The following is a 17,862-nucleotide window of genomic DNA, read 5'->3' as shown; positions in this document are numbered from 1 at the left end:
GGCAAAGATTCATCAGGCACTGTCTGTGATTAAAAGAAAAGCTCAACAGAGAAAAATTTATTATGATGAAAGTTTAAAAAGGACAAAGACATTTCAGACTGGGACGAAGGTGTTACTCAAGACACATTCCAAAGCATCATTTCTCAAGAAAAGGAATAAGACGTGGTCATTAATTTTTTCTGGGCCTTACAGAGTAATTTCAATGCCAAATCCATGAGCCTATATTCTAGGACATCCAACGACTAACAAAGTAAAGGCCATGTACCCGCATAAAGATTTAAAGCCATATTTCTCAAAAGACTGATACAGTCAATGATCTACGATAAAGTTTGACATTAATTGGTATATTGCACTAGTGGTATTGTGTTATTTGATCTTGTATATAGTGTTAAGTGTTTTTAAGGTGATGTTTCTATAATTTAGTAGTTATGAATATAAGTGCTTTGCCATTGAACTTCATACACAGCACATAAAGGAGACTACGTTAGGGTTGTGTCTATCTATCCTTAACGTAAATGAAATCGAGATGAATATTTATTTAACTCTCTTAGGGAGGAGTTAATCCTTTTGTGACTTGATGTATTAGGAAGTCTTTTGCCCTTGAGATTAGTCGGTAGACATGGATATGGGGACGTACACAACGTGATATCAAAGTATTCATGTTATTTAAGTTTTAATTTAATTTTATGATAGAGTAATAGACCATCCGAAAATTGTGAATGTGGGACCATCTGTTTTCTACAGATATTCGGAGACAGTGTTTGATAAGGATTGTTCTGCGGATTTGTATTCCTGTGCAATGACTTAAATGGACACATTATTATGTGTGAAAAGTATGTACAGTGGATGACTTCAGTGTTTCAGTGGAGAACTGTATTTATGTGCAAAGTTTGAACAGGGTATTGGTGGGAAAATGTGCTGCCACACAATGTGATGTGATCTGACATGAACGCTCATACGGTGTCATGAAATATGATCCAAACTCTATTCACACAAACTTGGGTGAACAGTCGTGTTGCAATAAACATCGCATATCCTAAAGTGATAAGCTATAATTTCTTACGAAACCTATAATAGTGACATTTGACAATTTTTGGTTTAATTTTGACTAACTTTATTGAGAGTTGGTTTCACTCAACTGTGCGAACTGAATATTAACATTTACAGTGTTGTCTGGGGAATTCATGACAATAAACTCTGAATCAGAATCTCCCAAGATCACAGATTCGTCATGTGAGAATGGATTTGATATGTAAATTCATCCATATCTTACAGAGGTACCGAGTACTATTGCAAAACTCTAATATTTAATTTCGAATGTTTCATGTCCTATCCATGAGCTGAGTCCCAAACCAATCCCATCCAAGAGAAGAGCTCATGTATGTCATCAACCCTGACCCAGAAACTCGATCCCGATCCTGGTCTCATCTTCCCATCGTCTGCGACGTCGCTCACCACGACCAGCATCGTTCGTTGACGTTTAAAGAGAATAGTTTTATGTATTGGAGCAGAAGATTGTAAAACATCTAAAGTTTTCCTCTATTCAGCACAATTAAAGATCTATGTGTCATTATGCAACCAAATAAAGAAAACCATTGCAATTCTCAATACTGAAGGCCTCGATGTGGTTTTTTGCCTGGTTTTCCCATTATCCATGCTCGAATGAGGAGGCAAGATATAAACCCAGGACTGTCTTTTTGTTTTCCAGTATTGAGAACTGTAGTGGAGACACAATCATACACACACACACACACACACACACACACACACACACACACACACACACACCATACAAACTGTAGTGGAGACACAATCATACACACACACACACACACACACACACACACACACACACACACCATACAATACCATCATTCTCAAAACAAATATTAAAAAGTGTTATCAGTTTGTTGATATTTTACATGTGTGTTAAATAATGAACAACTGTGGGTAGGAGTTCATAATCGACCTTCAGTACTCCTAGGGAGGCATGTGTAGTGTAATAAATATGTAATGTACTGAATCGACTGTGAGAAAGCTAAGTGGCAAAGACGTTATCTGAGAGACTCTATGATAATTATATCGTTGACTCGGAATATTACTCTCTCTGTGGTTTACTTGTAACTAAGCGTAACCAGAGTTCTCTGTTCGCTTCTTTTGATGTTATGTGGAGAATTGTACAAGAGACACAATAAACCGTTATTATTTCATGAGAACAAAGGTGAGCGCCACGACCTTTATTAGTATTTTTGGAAGTATTGAAATAGCAGAATTGTTTCAGATTGAATGCGACGTGTACGGGTAGAGACGTGGACAACAGCACTTGAACCTGCAATCTCATGTGCAATGGTTGCCAAAAATATCCAGCCGTCTCTCCCAAGACTCTTCATACGCGCAACAAACAGTAATTCTTTTAACAGCACTATCAGAGACAATTTTATCAAGTTGCTACGACCTTTTACTGCGAGCATAATATATCGACAACAAACAAACAAAAAATAGACAAACACATAAAACAATCTACCACATTACTGGCATATCTCCACTATTTATCTCCTTTGTTGCAACTTTGTTCTCTCGTTTCGTCACAAACGGTTACATGAAAAAGAAAATACAATTAACATCATACGATATTAATCACAATACACATACAAACTTTTGTTGCTATGACAACCGTGTGTGTGTGCTGATGTATGGTGTCCTATCACGGTCGCAAAATGTGGTAGATTGTTTTATGTGTTTGTCTATTTTTGTTTGTCTGTTGTCGATGTATTATGCTCGCAGTAAAAGGTCGTAACAACGTGATAAAATTGTCTCTGATAGTGCTGTTAAAAGAATTACTGTTTGTTGAGCGTATGAAGAGTCTTGGGAGAGACGGCTGGATATTTTTATCAACTATTCATACATGAGGTTGCAGGTTCGAGTGCTGTTGTCGACGTCTCTTCCTGTACACGTCGCATTCAATCTGAAACAATTCAGCTATTTCAATACTTCCAAAAATACTAATAAAGGTCGTGGCGCTCACCTTTGTTCTCATGAAATAATAACGGTTTATTGTGTCTCTTGTACAATTCTCCACATAACATCAAAAGAAGCGAACAGAAAACTCTAGTTACCCTTAGTTACGAGTAAACCACAGAGAGAGTAATATTCCGAGCCAACGATATAATTATCATAGAGTCTCTCAGATAACGTCTTTGCCACTTAGCTTTCTCACAGTCGATTCAGTACATTACATATTTATTACACTACAGCTTCCACCGCAAATTCGTTAGTACTGACTAGGACAATATTTCATAATGAAGTCTTTCGCAGCTATATCACGAATGACTCATTCAGAGACCCACATTTACTCAATCGTTTTCGCTTCTATCATGGTGTGTTTTCTCCTGCGTCAGTTGTAGCTACTGATAATGACACATGCTCCACACCATGGATCGGTTCAGCTTTTCTATAACAATTTTATGCATGATTCTCGGCTACATCCTGCTTATATAATCTGAATATAGACCTAAAATGACCAAAATCTGTTGTTTAATAATGGGAAAGTAGAGGTGTGTAAAGATACAACGGAGATTTTCAGTCATTTTGAGATAGCCACACCTGACGCCTAAGCTGATGTTTTTGTTTTGCTGTGTACCTAAGCTGATAAAATCTGAAGATGGCCCATATCGGCCGAAACTAGTAATCAGGTATATTGAACCACTCATGTATATGCAATAAACAATCACTTGTAGATAAATATTAACTTTCGATCACTGGCTCGCCGCTCCAAAGTGATTTGTTTTGAGTCCCTCATTGTGTAAATCTTTAGGACAAGCTGTTTGCTGTTATGGAGAATATAGGCTATGCTCTATCTGCTTTTCTTCCACTCAACCGTACTTATTGTTTCAATTAATTTGCTATAGACGTAGAAGCAACAACGCCTTAATCTCAAGGCACTTTAACACTGCAACTGGTGTGACATACCACTGCAATTATATCCTGGTAATATAACCCGCCATCCTCTGATGAGAGGACAGTACAACTCGCAACTTACAGTTTGTAACACCATAGCTCTAATGCTCTACTGATTTATTTTGCCTTTTGTTTTATTTAATGTTCAACATCCCATTGTTGAACTTCTGTAATTAGTGTATGATTAAATCGATACTATAATAAAGGGTAATCTCTGTAATATGCACAATATGAGCAAATGATGTTCTGTCTTTCTCATATAACCTCTTCGGTTATCTTTGACGTTGAATAATTATGTTTAAATAATTTTTATAGAAGTGTCAATATGTGCAAAGGTTCTGTTTTATTTAATATGTTTGGTTGGTGTTATGTAAACTGCTGACCTTCACTTAGGGTTCCTAGTTATTTTGTATGTAAAAGGTGTTGAGGTTCCCCTCAGGAACGGAACTGTGTAGCGCGCGCAAATTTTGGTTGGGCTAGGTAGAAAAGGTCGAACCAAGAGTCAGTCGGGGACGAGCTACCAAACTATCAACTGCTCATGTAAAAGTTGTGTATTGTGCTGGTTCCGAGAGAGGCTTTTCCTGACGCTTTCCAATGCCTCTACCGTGATTTATCCTCAGTCACATATCCACTTAGGGTCCCTCCCACGATAAAGTGTTTACCGAGTGTCCTTTACTGAAGGCATATTCAAGTTAATATGGCATTAGAGTGTGCTAAAATTAATATTGTTTGTCGAAAGGATCTTACAATAATCTCAAATTTATATTTCACTGCAGTAAAAGTTCTGAAATGCAACTGTTGAGAGTTATATGTTCATATTTGCTAAGTACTTGTTTCTCTAGTGTATTGAAAGTGTGTTTAGTTTGCTCTGCTACAGTGGTTAAGACTAAGGGCCCCCTCCATTGAAAGTAGTTCAAATGCACAAAGTTAATTAATTATAGAAATTTTAAATTACTCCTGCCGTTAAAGTCAAATTCTGTACAATATTGGGTTCCTCTTGTGCATTGAAAGTGCATATTAATAGTGTAATAGGATCCACAGTTTATCCTTTATGCTCATGATAAGTAACAATTAATAGAAAGACCACTATCTACGAAAACAGTAACTTTTTTTATTCAAAATTCAGTGAGAAGTAATCTGTTAGTGAACTAGTTAGTTAGTGAAGAATAGTGATGCACAATAACTAATTTTACTGTGAACCATATCCATATTTCATGTCAGAAAGGAATATGTTTGAAAAGTAGTATTGAGCTTATGTCCAATTTACGAGCATGCAGTGAATATTAATAGTAACATTATTGAGACCATTCAATTTGACTACATCCTCAAGGTAATAATGTGTTTCGTTATCCGTTATATTTATGCAAATAGTTTGTTCTGCTCTAGCTGTTAGTTCCAACCTTAACGTTAACATATGCAGATGTCAGAGTTCATTGCACTCGCGTGTGGGAAAGTATAGGTTGTGTCTGTCCATTAAAGTTACTCATAACTATTTTCTTGAACAAGAATGTTAATCAATCTCACGCCTAATTAAGCTGGCGACCGTTTTCTTTACTATCATTTGGACGCTGTAGATAAGTAAATTATTGTTTGTTACTGTTTAAATATTTACGTAATTCTGACTTTCACTTCCGATAAGCCACCTCCGTTAGGTACAACACGGTCAACATAACGAAATTCCTCTCAGAGGGTAATACTGTTCTGCTTCTTTATACTGTAATTGCTTTAATAAAAATACTTTCAGTATACGAACTGCATCCAGCTTAGAGGTTATGGTTTAGTAGTAGCGGACGGTAGTGTTGTAAGTTGCCTGTTAACCTACCTCAATATTTTCTGTTATACTAACTACAAATTTATTAACATAGTTAGCTGTTAATGTAACTCAGCGTCCTCTGATGAGGTAACTATCGATCTCTTAAAGCATCAATTTATTTCACACTGGAAGACATTAATGTATGATTATTTTAATTAAAATCATAGTCAGAAGTAGGAATACGAAGGAAATAGGCAGGCATCAGAGCGCAGAGCAACTCTCCAACTATTTACTCTCATTACAAGTGTTCAATGTGACCTCTGTTTGTGATGCAGGAAACGTCAATGCATGCGTGCGTGTCATTGCCACGAACTGTCGTGAGGCGCGACAGCAGTTCGTTTTCCTAATCTGTTCATTGGGTTGTCTGTCATCAGACTCGGATTAACTGGATTCGAGAACACAGACTGTGTGATTTGTCAACATGTTCTTACATGCCTGCCCCCAAGTGGTAAGCTCAGCAACTACGCCATAGGGGGTATTACAAATCTAAACTTGCAGCGAAGCTCTGTCCATTGGTGTGTGTTTTTTCTTCTGTATGTCTAGCAGTTTTTTCGTGCAGTCGTCTTATGGAATCCCGAAGGTACTTATGAATATCTTTGTGTCACACCAGTATTTTCTGTGTGGGACCTGTATGTCCCGGTGGTAATGGCATAAATGATCATGTGTACGAGGTGTGGTAATAAAGAAACCGGACTGGTTGTTGTACGAATTTCCGGATTCGTCGAGACGAGAGAGGGGAAAGAACCTGAGGACTCTCCCTGACACAAAATTTGACGCCGCTGTGGTGGTTAGTCAGGCTGTGGGCCTTCTTGAAAGCCGGTCGTGAGTCTGAGCTGTGCTGGAATTAAGCTACGCTCTAAAGTGAAACTACGTGTTAACATCAAATTCGTCACAAAACTTAGGAAATCCGCCACAGAAACCTACGATTTGTTGAAACAAGTTTATGGGTCGAGTAAGTGTTGTTTAGCATTTTATTACGTCTTTTCATGTTCTATTACGTCAATAGAGTTTTCTAGATACTATTTATGTTTGAAATCTGTGTGTTCATTTACAATTTCGTGTGGATATTTCCTTGTATGCATATAAATTTCCAGTTCTTCGAGGATTTTCATAGTAAGCCCTTTCGGTATTTCGTATAATATTTCCAACGCAGTTTCAATTTTCTCCAGTAAATAGTAGTTTGACGGTTTAGTATCACTGTCCTAGTGTGATCTTCAAATCTGGTGTTAAAATATCGTCCGGTTTGGCCAATATAGAAATTGTTGAAATCGTCACAGTTGTTTTTGTATATTCCAGAAGTGGCGTATTCTGAGATTTTGGTTGCGCTTGAGCGTAACTTCGTTATAAGACCGTTGTTTGTAGGGGAAGACTGCTGCATGTGTGTGGATGTACGTAGTGCATTTATCTTATTTGGTATTTGTCCTAGGAAGCTGAAAGTATGTGGGTTTTTCTATGATTAATAGAATAATCAATTTACCTGTAGAGCAACCAGGTATACAAAACGAACTGAAAACACTCTGTTACGTAGCCTACAAAAACGATTTTGATCCAGATATGGTAACAAAATTGCATTAAGAAAAGCACGCAAAACAAAAACCCATCACGATACATAATGACATACATCTTACCAGAGAAATCTTTAGAAAACATAGAATAACCTACATACCTACATTTTACCTAGAACGAATATCCAATAAGATGAATGTACTACTTAAATCCACACACGTCAAAAGGCTTTCCGTACAAACAAAAATCTTATAACGAAATGATGTTCAAGCACAACCGAACTTCTGGAATATACAAAATAAACTGTGGCGATTGCAACAATTTTTATATTGGAAAAAGCGGATGAAATTTTTACAGCAGATGTAAAGAACATACTAGAGTCAGTGATAGTAATCCGTCAAGCTATTATTCACACTTGAAAACTCAACACTACAATGCGGAGAAAATTGCAATATTACACAAAATACCGAAGGGACTTACTATGAAAAACTCGAAGAACTGGAAATTTATATTCTTTCAAGGAAATATTCACACGAAATAGTAAATGTACCCAATTTTATGGAGATCGGTGTCTATGTCGTACGTAAGTTTCCGAGTGGGTTAGAAGATTCAAAGACGGTGGGGAAGACGTCGAAGGCAGTCCGAAATCGGTCCGGTCCGTCCTTCCACTTCGAAAACTGAACAGAATGTGGAGAAAGGTCTGCAGAATTGTTCGAGAAGATCGCCACCTCAACATTCGAGCAAATTTCGGAACTTGCCTGCATTAATAAGGAAACCGCTGCACAGATTTTGCACGATGATCTGGGCATGAGAACTGTTTGTGCTAAAGTGGTGCCAAAATCCTCAAAACCGAGCAAAAGCAAACATTGAGGTCTGATACTCTTGTAAACATTGAAAATGACCCTGAGTACCTCAGCAGAGCAATTACAGGTGATGAAACGTGGATGTTCCGATACCATCCAATACTAAGCGACAATCCATGCGTTAGAAGAGTCCTGAGTATCCTAGCAAAAAGAAAGCGCGCAAGAGCAAATCAAAATTCAGAGCAATTATGAGGGTTTTCTTCCGTATCCGACGAGTTATCTACACTGACTAGGTTCCTGATGATTTGATTGTCAATCAAGCGTATAACATAAATGTTCAGAAGACCCTGCGTGAACGTGTGCGACGAAGGAGAGCATATCTGTGGAAGAATCTCTCGCGGATTTTTCATCAGGACAACGCGCTAGCCCATAACGCAATATTTGCGAAAACGTTTTTGGTAAAAAAACAACATTCCCGTGATGGACCATCCACCGTATTCATCTGACCTAGCATTATGCGCCCTCTTTCTCTTACCCCAAACTGAAGTCTGCGTTCAAACGAACCAGGTTCAAGTCGGCAGATGCAGTGAAGGAAAAAGCAACGAGCCTCCTCAATAGCATAGCCGAAAAATAATTCCAGCACTGCTACCAACTGTGGAAAATTAGCGCGGAGTGGTGCTGGGATCGGGGAGGGGATTACACTGAAGAGGACAACATTTCAGTTGTAAAACTTTTTTGAATAAAGAATTAGAGTCCGGTTTCTTCCTTCCCACACTTTATATTTTCATTTATGTTTTATACACTGAAGAGCCAAACAAACTGGTACACTTGTCGGACGTAGGAGCCCCGCGAACACGCAGAAGTGGCCGCAACACGACGTGGCATGGATTCGACTAATACACTACTGGCCATTAAAATTGCTACACCACGAAGATGACGTGCTACAGACGTCAAATTTAACCGACAGGAAGAAGATGCTGTGATATGCCAATGATTAGCTTTTCAGAGCATTCACACAAGGATGGCGCCCGTGGCGACACCTACAACGTGCTGACATGAGGAACGTTTCCAACCGATTTCCCATATACAAACAGCAGTTGACCGGCGTTGCCTGGTGAAACGTTGTTGTGATGACTCGTGTAAGGAGGAGAAATGCGTACCATCACGTTTCCGACTTTGATAAAGGTCGGATTGTAGCCTGTCATGATTGCGGTTTATCGTATCGCGACATTCATGCTCGTGTTGGTCGAGATCCAATGACTGGTAGCAGAATATGGAATCGGTGGGTTTAGGAGGGTAATACGGAACGCCGTGCTGGACCCCAACGGCCTCGTATCACTAGCAGTCGAGATGACAGGCATCTTATCGACATGGCTGTAACGGATCGTGCAGCCACGCCTCGACCCCTGAGTGAACAGATGGGGACGTTTGCAAGACAACAACCATTTGCACGAACAGTTCGAGGACGTTTGCAGCAGCATGGACTATCAGCTCGGAAACCATGGCTGCGGTTACCCTTGACGCTGCATCACAGAAAGGAGCGCCTGCGGTGGTGTACTTAACGACGAACCTGGGTGCAGGAATGACAAAACGTCATTTTTTCTGATGTATCCAGGTTCTGTGTACATCATCATGATGGTCGCATCCGTGTTTGGCGACATCGCACATTGGAAGCGTGTATTCGTCATCGCCATACTGGCGTATCACCCGGCGTGATGGTATGGGGTGCCATTGGTTACACGTCTCGGTCACCTCTTCTTCGCATTGACGGCACTTTGGGCACTGGACGTTACATTTCAGATGTGTTACGACCCGTGGCTCTACCCTTCATTCGATCCCTGAGAAACCCTACAGTTCAGCAGGATAATGCACGACCGCATGTTGCAGGTCCTGTACGGGCCTTTCTGGATACAGAAAATGTTCGACTGCTGCCCTGGTCAGTACTTTCTCCAGATCTCTCACGAATTGAAAACGTCTGGTCAATGGTGGCCGAGCAACTGGCTCGTCACAATACGCCAGTCACTATTCTTGATGAACTGTGGTACCGTGTTGAAGCTCCATGGGCTGCTGTACCTGTATACGACATCCAAGGTCTGTTTGACTCAATGCCCAGGCGTATCAAGGCCGTTATTACGGCCAGAGGTAGTTGTTCTGGGTACTGATTTCTCAGAATCTACGCACCCAAATTGCGTGAAACTGTAATCACATGTCAAGTCTAGTATAATATATTTGTCCAATGAATACCCGTTTATCATCTGTATTTCTTCTTGGTGTAGCAATTGTAATGGCCAGTAGTGTATTTATTTTATAGGCCAGTTTGAATAATTAATTTTTGATGAAGGCACTCATAGAAGTGTCGAAATCTGGTCAAAAGACTTAAATTTTGTGACCGAGGGTTGTAACTGCTTTAATTTATAAACGAGTCTCTCATGCGACAGTCACAGCTATGACGCTATCAGTGACGTGGTGTGAGAATTTTTTTTACAGAAAACAGTTCGACACGTGGGTACACTGCAGTGACACGCAGTAAACTGCCACCGGTTCGCTGATAACGTAGCGTGCGACACACTCTTCCCAGTGGCTGAGTGAGAGGGACGTACTGAGTGGAGACTGTGTTTCTTCTCCGGATCAAAATATTTCACAAGTGACGTCACCATTTTCTAGCCGACTGGAAGCAACAGGTGCCCCGCCCCGTGTGTTGGTCTGGGGTAGTGTGAGGCTGGCAGCGCCCGCAGCCAGTGGGTGTACGGTGCGCGGACCCGCACTCACCTGGGTGGTTGCGTATCTTGGGCAGGAACTCGTTCCAGAAGGCGCACGCGTTGGACCTGGGCCCGCGCCCCGTGCCCTTCGTGTCCGCGTTGAAGACGTAGTAGGTCGGGCTGTCAGACGAGTACGTCGGCCAGTCATCACCCGGCCTCCTGTCAACACACACGGAAATTTGGAAATTTGCGGTAAACTGCCGATGTCGTCGGTCCCTAGGCTTATACACTACTTAATCTAAAGCAAACTAACTTACGCTAAGCACCACACACACACACACACACACACACACACACACACACACACACACACACACACACCCATGTCCGAGAGAGGGCAGCCGCGCGAACCGTGGCAAGGCGCCTGAGACCGCGCGGCTACCCCGCGCGGCCAACACAGAGGGCAGCCAAATTAGTACCCACTGCGGCTTACCAAGGCCCGACAGTGTGTAGTACACAGCTTCATGTGCATCTTACAGTTTGTTGACGACCGGTTTCGGATGACTAGCATTCATTTGTGAAGTTTCAAACCATCACGAAGCTTCCACTTTGTCACATAAATTCTAGAAGGAACTGACAGTGACTTGAAACTTCAATGCGCGATAACAATGGTTATGTCTAGAGAACGGATTATATGCATCATAAAAACTTTAAAATATGTATGAATAATGCTTCAAAATGCAAAAGTGTCGAAATGTGCAAGATAAGATCAAACAATAAAAAAAAAACATAGTAGTTGTAGTTGTTGCTCTTGTTGTTGTCTCCACGCTACTCTATCGTGTGTAAGCCTCTTCATCTCGAAGTAACTACTGCCCACTACATCCTTCTAAATCTGCTTAGTGTATTCATATCTTGGTCTCCCTCTACGATTTTTACCCTCCACACTTCCCTCCACTACTAAATTGGTGATTCCATGACGCCTCAGATCATGTCCTACCAACTCATCCCTTCTTCTAGTCAACTGGTGCCACAATTCCTCTTCTCCTCAATTCTATTCAGTACCTCCTCATTAGTTACGTGATCTTCCCATGAAATCTTCAGAATTATTCTGTAACACTGCATTTCGAAAGCTTCTATTCTCTTCTTCTCTAAACTATTTATCGTCCATGTTTCACTTCCATACATGGCTGCCGGCCGCGGTGGCCGTGCGGTTCTAGGCGCTTCAGTCCGGAACCGCGTGACTGCTACGGTCGCAGGTTCGAATCCTGCCTCGGGCATGGTTCTGTGTGATGTCCTTAGGTTAGTTATGACCTCAGATGTTAAGTCCCATAGTGCTCAGAGCCATTTGAACTATTTTGAACCATACATGGCTACACTCCATACAAATACTTTCAGAAACAACTTCCTGACACTTAAATCTATATTCGATGTTAAATAATTCCTCTTCCTCAGAAACACTTTCCTTGCCATTGGCAGTCTACATTTTATATCCTCTCTACTTCGACGATCATCAGTTATTTTGCTCCCCAAATATCAAAACTCCTTTACTACTTTACTCCTTTACTACTTTAAGTGTTTCATTACTGACAGAATGTAAAACAGTGTTCCCCAAAGAAGTGCTATAGCCCCTCTGCTGTTCCCGACCTACCTTAAAGGACATTGGAGACAATCTAAGTGACCCTCTTTAATTGTTTTCACATGTTGGTGTCATTTACCGTCTTGTAAAGTCATCAGATGATCACAAACAACTGCAAAATGATTTAGACAGGATATCCTTGTGGTGCAAAAAGTATAACTTAATTCTAGACAATGAATAGTGTGAAGTTATCCACATCAGTACTAAAAGATATCCGCTAAATTTTGGTTCAAATGGTTCAAATGGCTCTGAGCACTATGGGACTCAACTGCTGAGGTCATTAGTCCCCTAGAACTTAGAACTACTTAAACCTAATTAACCTAAGGACATCACACACATCCATGCCCGAGGCAGGATTCGAACCTGCGACCGTAGCGGTCTCGCGGTTCCAGACTGCAGCGCCTTTAACCGCACGGCCACTTCGGCCGGCCTAAATTTCGGTTACACGATAAATAACACAAATCTAAAGGCTGTAAACTCCACTATATACTTAGGGATTACAGTTACGAATAAGATAAATTGGAATGATCTCATAGATAATGTAAAGCAAATCAAAGTCTGTGAATTGTTGGTAGATTACTTAAAATGCAACATATCCAATAGACTGCTTCCACCACAGTTGTCCGCCCACTTTCGGAGTTTGCTGTGCGGTGTGGGACCGGCATCAGATGGGACTGACGGACGACATCGAAAAAGTTCAAAGAATGGCAACTCGTTTTTTACTATCGTGATACGGGGAGAAAGTGCAACGGACATGGTGCGTGAATTAGGGTGGCAGTTATTAAAACGAAGGCGTTTTTAGTTGCGGCAGAATCCTCTCGTGAAATTACAATCACCAACTTTCTCCTGCGAACGTCAATACACCAGGTGTAGAAGTATAAAATCGGAATTTGGTTGCAATAATCACACGTCTGTTGTTTTAAACTGGCAAATATTTTATTCAAAATAATCTCAACTATTATTTATACATTTCTCCCATCTGTTCGGCAGGTTATGAATGCCACACACACACACACACACACACACAAAAAAAGTTCCGTTCTTCTTTTGACGCGAACCATTTAGCGAGTCATTTTGTATATTTTCATACGAATTGAAGCGTTTTTCAGCGAGTGCGTGTCCCAGTGATGCAAATAGATGATAATCGGACGGAGCCAAGTCTGGAGAGAAAGCCGCCGGCCGGTGTGGCCGAGCGGTTCAAGGCGCTTCAGTCCGGAACCGCGCTGCTGCTACGGTTGCAGGTTCGAATCCTGCCTCGGGCATGGATGTGTGTGATGTCCTTAGGTTAGGTTTAAGTAGTTCTAAGTTCCAGGGGACTGATGACCTCAGAAGTTAAGTCCCTTGGTGCTCGGAGCCATTTGAACCATTTGAGAGTAAGCCGCATGCCATAGTATTTCCCAACTGAACGCCTCGATCGTTGTCCTGAACCCTTTTGCTGTGCGTGATGGGCGAAGTCATCATGGGGCAATATGACTGTGTTGCATTTTTGCACATTCCTTCGCTTTTCACGTAATGCTCGATTTAAATCGATCACCTGCTGTTGGTAGCGATCGGTGTTAACGGTTTCACCAGGTTTTAGGAGCCCATAATAGACGAAACCCTTCTGATCCCACCAAACTGTCTTCTTTCCAAAACGATTTGGTCTTGCACTGGATGTCGACAGTTTGCCTGGATTACCCATCATTTGCGACGCTTACGATTCTCAAAATCATCCATTTTTCATCATCTGTCACTATTCGATGGAGAACCGAGCGGTTCTAGACGCTACAGTCTGGAACCGCGCGACCGCTACGGTCGCAGGTTCGAATCCTGCCTCGGGCATGGATGTGTGTGGTGTCCTTAGGTTAGTTAGGTTTAAGTAGTTCTAGGTGACTGATGCCCTAAGACGTTGTCCCACAATGCTCAGAGCCATTTGAACCATATTCGATGGAGAAATCTGGCGAGCAGCATCCCCCCCTATACACCGTCGGACGTTCGTGTCCTCCCTCGGGCATGGGTGTGTATGTTGTCCTCAGCATAAGTTAGTTTAAGTTAGATTAAGTAGTTCGTAAGCCTACGGACCGATGACCTCACCATTTTGGTCCCATAAGACATTACCACAAATTTCCACTTTTCTCCTTCATTTCATGCGGAATCTATTTTCCCACTTTATGCACCTTTCCCATTACTTTTAGCCGAAGACAAACGGCTTTCTGCGACACATTCAAGTGTTCTGCGAGTTCTTTTGAGTTTGAGTATCATCTTCATCCAATACGGCCTACAATTCGTTGTCTTCTAACTTTTTCGCTGGTTTCCCGCGCTTGTCGTTTCTCACTACAAAACCATCACTTTTGAATTTTTGGAACAACTAGAAGCACTGTATTTTGACAAGAGTATGTTCGCAGAAAGATTCGAAGAGAATTAGAGGTGATTCTGCATCAGTTTTCTTCAAATGATAACAGGAAACCAATGCTGTCGGCAAATCATAGTTCCTAGGCACGAAACTCGACATGTTTACTCGTGTTAAACAGATTCCGACGTATGGAACTTGGGTTACTGTGTGTTGACATTCATAGTCAGCCGCTACAGGAAGCAGATGGCGCTGCAGACTCGGCCTCGCGGGCTCTTCACTGACGGCTAGCACCGTCTATAGGGAAATTCTGGTTTCGTACTTCTACACCTGGTATTCTGTTGGCTCCCACTTACGTAGCGAGAGATCATCAGCATGATAAAACAAGAGAAATCAGAGTTAGCACAGGAAGACTGGAAGATTTAAGTGCTCGTTTCTCTCGTCCGCTATTAGAGAGTGGAACTGGAGAGAAATATCTTGAATGTGGTTCGATGAACCATCTGCCACGCACTTAATTGTGAATTGCAGAGAATTCATGTAAATGTAGACTATGTTATAGTGGAGAGGACTTGTCGGACTTTCACCAGTCCTTGTAAAGATGCAAAAACACTGCTGGGCATTAAAATTGCTACACTAAGAGGAAATGCAGATGATAAACGGGTATTCATTGGACAAATATATTATACTAGACCTGACATGTGATTACATTTTCACGCAATTTGCATGCGTAGATCCTGAGAAGTCAGTACCCAGAACAACCACCTCTGGCCGTACTAACGGCCTTGAAAAGCCTGGGCATTCAGTCACACAGAGCTTGGATGGCGTGTACAGGTACAGCTGCCCATGCAGCTTCAACACGATACCACAGTTCATCAAGAGTAGTGACTAGCGTATTTTGACGAGCCAGTTGCTCGGACACCATTGACCAGACGTTTTCAATTAGTGAGACATTTGGAGAATGTGCTGGCCAGGGCAGCAGTCGAACATTTTCTGTATCCAGAAAGGCCCGTGCAGCACCTCCAACATGCGGTCGTGCATTATCCTGCTGAAATGTAGGGTTTCGCAGGGATCGAATGAAGGGTAGAGCCACGGGTCGTAACACATCTGAAATGTAACGTCCACTGTTCAAAGTGCCGTCAATGCGAACAAGAGGTGACCGAGAAGTGTAACGAATGCCACCCCATACCATCACGCCGGGTGATACGCCAATATGGCGATGACGAATACACGCTTCCAATGTGCGTTCACGGCGATGTCGCCAAACACGGATGCGACCATCGTGATGCTGTAAACAGAACCTGCATTAATCCGAAAAAATGACGTTTTGCCATTTGTGCACCCAGGTTCGTCGTTGAGTACACCATCGCAGGCGCTCTTGTCTGTGATACAGCGTCAAGGGTAACCGCAGCCATGGTCTCCGAGCTTCTGCAAACGTCGTCCAACTGTTCGTGCATATAGTTGATGTTTCGTAAATGTCACCATCTGTTGACTCAGGGATCGAGACGTGGCTGCACGATCCGTTACAGCCATGCGGATAAGATACCTGTCATCTCGACTGCTAGTGATACGAGGTCGTTGGGATCCAGCACGGCGTTCCATATTACACTCCTGAACCCACCGATTCCATATTCTGCTAACAGTCATCGGATCTCGATCAACGCGAGCGGCAATTTCGCGATACGATAAACCGCAATCGCGATAGGTTACAATCCGACGTTTATCAAAGTCGGAAACGTGATGGTACGCATTTCTCCTCCTTCCACGTGGCATCACAACAACGTTTTACCAGGCAACGCCGGTCAACTGCTGTTTGTGTATGAGAAATCGGTTGGAAACTTTCCTCACGTCAGCACGTTGTAGGTGTCGCCACCGGCGTCAACCTTGCATGAATGCTCTGAAAAGCTAATCATTTACATATCACAGCATCTTCTTGCTGTCGGTTAAATTTCGCGTCTGTGGCACGTCATCTTCGTTGTGTAGCAATTTTAATGGCTAGTAGTGTATCGATCCCCTACTTGACGGGTCGAATCTACCCTTACGCTTCTTTGCGACATCGCAGCGGCGTCGCTAACGTGGATGCACCGTAGTTCTGAAACGGGAAGGTTGGCGCCTGGAGATCGCTTGGCGTATAGGGGTGAGTCAGAGCTATCATGCGTGTAGAACAAGTAGGACACGTATGAGAGAAGCGATCGTGGTTCCAATAATGATTATGAAGTTCAGTCGTGGTCGTGCGGTTGCGTTCTCGTTTCCCACGCCCGGGTTCGATTCCCGGCGGGGTCAGGGATTTTCTCTGCCTCGTGATGGCTGGGTGTTGTGTGATGTCCTTAGGTTAGTTAGGCTTAACTAGTTCTAAGTTCTAGGGGACTGATGACCATAGATGTTAAGTCCCATAGTGCTCAGAGCCATGAAGTTCAGGATTAATTTCATATCGGGGGAGGAGCTACATAATTAAAAGGAGATCTTACAGTAAACAAATGGGCAATGGTAAACTTATATAAGCTCGCGACACACAAGTGAGTGTAATGGTAGTGTGAGCGCGATGAGAACAAGCAAGGACGTGACGCTGGTATTTCAAGCGAAATAAACTAACTCTGTCAGACTAACGTGTTCACATGTCGCAGCCTCTTCATTATAATTAGAATTTCAGCAAGTGAGTGAGTTATGAAGCAGTGTGAGAGAACAGGTAGGACATGCGTCATAGGCTCAGCGTCAGAACATTAGTTACTGACGCATGTATCTTAGGAGTAACTTAGCGCTCTCTAACTGGCTACTTATTAAGGTCTGATGCCTAATTTTCAAACCAGTCAGACTAGAGTAAGTAATAATCAAGTGCGTATCAATGAGTTGTGACGTAACCCTGTAACAGAAATTTGATGTACTTTCTTATGTCATTACGAAATGATATAATGCTCTTTATGTCTGCTGCAGATTTTTTTACGAAATTACAAAAATTTCATCAGAAAAGTTAGGTTTTCCGGCCTGTGAAAAGCTCTCCCGATGTACATGCTCGTGTAGATGAATATCGGGTATTATTGGATAGTCGGAGATTAAGGAATACCACGAATTCTCATAAATCGAATGGTGCTCCCAAGCAAGACGTGAATCATCTATTTTAAAAT

At 42.0% G+C, this 17,862-nt stretch overlaps 1 protein-coding gene across 1 annotated transcript in view; it reads right to left on the bottom strand.

Annotated features, from left to right (window-relative positions):
- Positions 1 to 17,862, bottom strand: part of LOC124719030 (acetylcholinesterase-like) — an 866,528-nt gene that overhangs the window by 8,656 nt on the left and 840,010 nt on the right. The window contains exon 10 of the mRNA XM_047244699.1: positions 10,849 to 10,997. Coding sequence (XP_047100655.1) covers positions 10,849 to 10,997 — 149 coding nt within the window. The remainder of the gene's footprint in view (positions 1 to 10,848; positions 10,998 to 17,862) is intronic.

This window comes from Schistocerca piceifrons, chromosome 10 (genome assembly GCF_021461385.2).
Source record: "Schistocerca piceifrons isolate TAMUIC-IGC-003096 chromosome 10, iqSchPice1.1, whole genome shotgun sequence".
NCBI classification, from domain to species: Eukaryota; Metazoa; Arthropoda; class Insecta; order Orthoptera; family Acrididae; genus Schistocerca; species Schistocerca piceifrons.
The sequence above is the reverse complement of the archived record's forward strand: the minus strand, read 5'-3'. Positions and strand labels throughout refer to the sequence as shown.